The following is a 4,346-nucleotide window of genomic DNA, read 5'->3' as shown; positions in this document are numbered from 1 at the left end:
CCTAATTTGAATTGGCTATTAGGATGGGCCAACAAGGCAGCCTTACATAGGCCCTCTTTGCTGGCTTCAAAAGCCTCCTGCTCAACCTCAGTGAATGTGACAGGTTGCGAACCTTTTACGGTACCCTGAAGTAACGCATTTAGGGGAGCTTGTTGTTGGGCAGCGTTTGGGATAAATCTGCGGTAAAAGTTTAGCATACCTAAATATCTCCTCAGGTCTCTTGCGGTCTTCGGGACTGGGAAGTTTTGGATGGCCTCAACCTTAGAGGGAAGCGGTGTGGTACCTTCAGCGGTAATATGGTACCCTAAAAACTTTACCTCTGGAACACCAAAAATACATTTTGAGGTATTTATAACCATGCCGTAGTCCTTTAGTCTCGTGAAGACTTCTCGTAGGTGACGCTTGTGGGTTTCCTCATCGCTAGAGAAAACTAAAAGTCATCTAAGTATGCGTAACAAAAATCCAGCCCACGCAGCATCTCGTCTACAAATCGTTGGAAGGTTTGAGCAGCATTCCGAAGACCAAAAGTCATAAATAGGAATTCAAAGAGTCCAAATGGTGTTGCTATTGCGGTCTTTGAAATGTCTGCAGGGTTCAATGGGATCTGATTATAGGCCTTTACGAGATCTATGGTGGAAAAAATTTTACACCCAGAAAGACTATAGGCGAAGTCGGAATGGTCCGTGCGTTAAGCATCCTATAGTCGCCACATGGACGCCATCCGCTGTTCTTCTTAGGGGCTAAATGCAATGGAGAAGACCAAGGTGAGTCGGAAGGTCTGGCTATGCCGATTTGGAGCATAGTAGCAAACTCTTCCTTGGCGATCTTTAATTTATCTGGGGCCAGCCTACGTGGAGTACATGTTACTGGGGACCCGGTGTGGTGCGAATAAAATGTAAAGTGTTATGTTTGGGCAAGTGATGTGTGCCGGATGGGCGAGTGATGTTGGGAAATTCCTTTAATATGTCGTGATATACAGACTCACCAGTGATTACCTTTACCGAGGGAACGATGTCAGGTGAGCACGCAGGTGAAGCCACTGCAACAAGACTAGTCGTGTTATCGATTAGTCGTTTGTTACGACAATCTACCATGAGGTTAAAATGGCATAAAAATCAACGCCTATTATCGCCCTCGTAACGTCCGCAATAATAAATCTCCAGACAAAGTCACGACGCAGCGCTAGGTTTAAATTAAAGTTAATATACCCGTACGTTTTAATTCTGCTGCCGTTAGCGGCACACAAGTCGAAATCCGTTTCAGGGAGGCGTCGAGCCCTAATTCTGGAGACCGGGAACACACATAAATCACTCCCCGTATCTACTAAAATTGCACTTTAGTCCTAGAGTCCTTAACAAACAGGCGACCAGTACTTGGGCAATCGTTCGTCGCCATTATCGATCGCCCGGCACTTTTCCCGCGAAGTCGCACGGTTTAATGCACCGTCTGGCTTTATCGCCGAACTTCTGGTGATACCAACATTGGGGGTACCGGCGGTAGTTGGACTGCGACCTAGTCCCGGAGCGTGGACGACGAGTCTGGGAACGTGCCCTCTGTGTCGGACGGGATCTCCTAACCTCGGCAGCCAGCATACGGACCTCGTCCGTCAGCATTGCAATTTTCTTGTCCATGACTGCCACATCGTTGTTGTCGGCCGGTACTTGACTCGATGTCGATGCAACTTGCATGTTGGGGGTAACCACATCATGGATTCGGTCTGCCAAGTCTGCTAACTCCTCCAGTGACGCCTTCGGTTGAGACGCGATTATAGACTGGGTAGTTTGTGGTAGACGGCTCGTCCATATTGACCTAAGGAAGTCATCAGGTACTCCTGGTCCCGCAAGGTTTTGCAGGTGACGGGCGAACTGCGATGGCTTCCTATCCCCGAGTTCTTCGTGACTAAGAAGCTGTTTAATCTTCTTGTCCCGGGAATCCGACGATCGTCTGATTAGCTCTATCTTAAGCTTGTCGTATTTGCCGGCGGCTGGTGGTGTAGAAATGACGTCTTCGACTTCCACAGCATATTGCGGATCCAACTGGCTGATCGTGTGATAATATTTTGTCGTATCACTGGTGATATTAGATAGCGCGAACTGTGCTTCCAGCTGAGCGAACCATAATGCTGGTTTCTCGGGGTAGAATGGGGTACCCGTATACCCACGCGGCATGACTCAGCGCATTTGGTGGCACAATCTTGCTTATCTTCGCTTGCCATTGCTGCGACTCTTCTTGCTGAACGGCTCGGGGTCACCACTTTGTAGGTATGTGTTAGACTCGAGTGTAGCGGGTAGAAGTAATAGAAGTAAAGTCCACACGTAAAGAGAGTTTATTTGTACAGAGTAAGAGTACAATTCACACAAGAGTAGAATAAACACACACTACAAGAAAGAAGGAGAGAAAATAAAGAGAAAGTCTACAGCGAAACGAAACGAACAAAATACTATGAACGGTTAAATAATAACAAGCGTAAGCGACAGCGAGAGCGTGAGCGATCCGCGCCGCATGCGTCGGCTGACTGACTGCGGTCGGCCGGGGACTACGTGACAGGCGGAGCGTACGCGTCCCGCTCCGACCGGTTCATGTGACGTAGGGCATTGTTAGCTGACCGCTATATATATCGAATGTTGTACCATTTGTACATTGAAATGTTATTTTACAATTTTTATTTTAATGATAATAGTTTAGTATATTTTATGTTTATTAATTTAAGTTTAGTTTTACAATAGTATTTAGGTTTAAACAGATTGATTATTAGTTTTAAGTTTATTTTATTAATTTATAATTTTGTTTATAAAACGGATGTTTTGTGCGGATAATGCCGCCACAGCGGATATCCGATTTTTAACCCCCGACTTAAAAGAGGGATGTCATAAGTTCGAGGTGTGATCTGTGTATCTGTTTGTCTGTGACATCGTAGCGCTCAAATTAATTTAAATGCGGTTTTCGTTTGAGAGTTGAGGTGATCTAGAAGGTTCTTAGCTATAATGTAGGAAGATCTACTCAGGCGTTTGGAAATCATCAGGCTATTACGTATTTTTTCCGGTCGGATTGGTTTGAAATTAAATTATCATTTCAGTGGTATTTTCATAACTTGGCAACTTTGGGTAGATGTAGCAGCATAACGTAATCAGCAGGATATCCAACTTTTCGGCAAGTTGTACAGCATATACAGCATGTTTGGACTCATAAGAATAAACCCGATTATTAGGTATTATAAAAAGGCTGTGATTGAGGCCTATGGTGGAGAAAATATTGAAGATCGAAATATAAATTAAATAAAAATTTAACTAACGCCGATATAAAAAAGCGCTAAAAAGTAAACAAATAAAATATGGGTGTTAGTCATTTAAGTATATTATAAGTACCTAGTAATATTTTTATCCAATCGTCGTCTCGTTGGGAGACCGAACACGGACCGGCTATTAAAATGCTTTTTGACAGTCGCATTTACATTCTATTTATTTCGTTTTCAGGGTTTTTATTTTTGTCAGAGGTTATTTAATTTTATTTTATTATCCTTAGATTCATCATTACTAATGTCATAGTTACAAAAATATTTGCCATAAATAAACAAGTATAAACATAAGTATATCGCAAGCAGCGCTTTGTCCTTACCACTCAAATTATTTAGTGCAAGGGAGATTTACAACACAGTCGTAAATACAGACGGGTGCATACCACAACAATAGGTCAATGCACCGTTTATTATCGAGGGAAGGCCCTTTTTAATCCCTTGGGTTTCAATCCACCCTAGAAAACAATAGATAAATCATGACTGCAGTCATTATGGGCAGATGTGCGAGCCCTTTAGCACCGCCTCCTTTTTGCTATCGTCGTTTCACTATTGGCCACGATATCATAGACCAAGATAAGCTCAGTGCCCTCTAGACAAATAGCAGCTCTGTCAACATGACACATTATATGTTCACTCTATGTAATAGATCCGTCATGGATAAGGGTTATTATTATATGTCGTGTTTTAGAATAGATACAAAATATGTATTGTTTCCCCGATATTGCGATAGGCTCGCACATGACACATATCGAGTTAAAGAATTAATATCATTTGTGTTTTTACCTTGACTAATTAAAACGTGAATTTATACTGTATGTGTATAAGCAGTGGCGTATCAAGTTAACCAAGGCCCGCAGGTATTAAATAAACTAGGGCTCCAACTAAACTACATATTTAACATCGTTTGTTCGTATTCGTCGTATTCCAAATTAGACATACTCCAGATTCCTCAGTCAGCCTATTAAGGACAGCTCAGAAGGTCTAAAGTATGTGGTCCAGGGCCAGAAGTCGATTGGGAGGTGGGTGCGTGTAGTCGAAAGGAAACAAGAAG

General features: G+C 42.9%; 1 protein-coding gene across 1 annotated transcript; it reads right to left on the bottom strand.

Moving 5' to 3' along the window:
* Positions 1 to 1,394: 1,394 nt before the first annotated feature.
* LOC119190091 lies at positions 1,395 to 2,168 on the bottom strand. The gene has a single exon (XM_037441146.1). The coding sequence runs from the start codon at positions 2,166 to 2,168 to the stop codon at positions 1,395 to 1,397; it is 774 nt and encodes a 257-aa protein (XP_037297043.1).
* Positions 2,169 to 4,346: the final 2,178 nt, after the last annotated feature.

Source organism: Manduca sexta, chromosome 21, assembly GCF_014839805.1.
Source record: "Manduca sexta isolate Smith_Timp_Sample1 chromosome 21, JHU_Msex_v1.0, whole genome shotgun sequence".
Taxonomy (NCBI): Eukaryota; Metazoa; Arthropoda; class Insecta; order Lepidoptera; family Sphingidae; genus Manduca; species Manduca sexta.
Note: the sequence above shows the minus strand (reverse complement) of the source record. Positions and strands in the feature narration are given on the sequence as shown.

Excerpts from the sequence above, each read along its gene's own strand:
- LOC119190091 (XM_037441146.1), bottom strand. The coding sequence starts at position 2,168 with ATGCCGCGTGGGTATACGGGTACCCCATTCTACCCCGAGAAACCAGCA.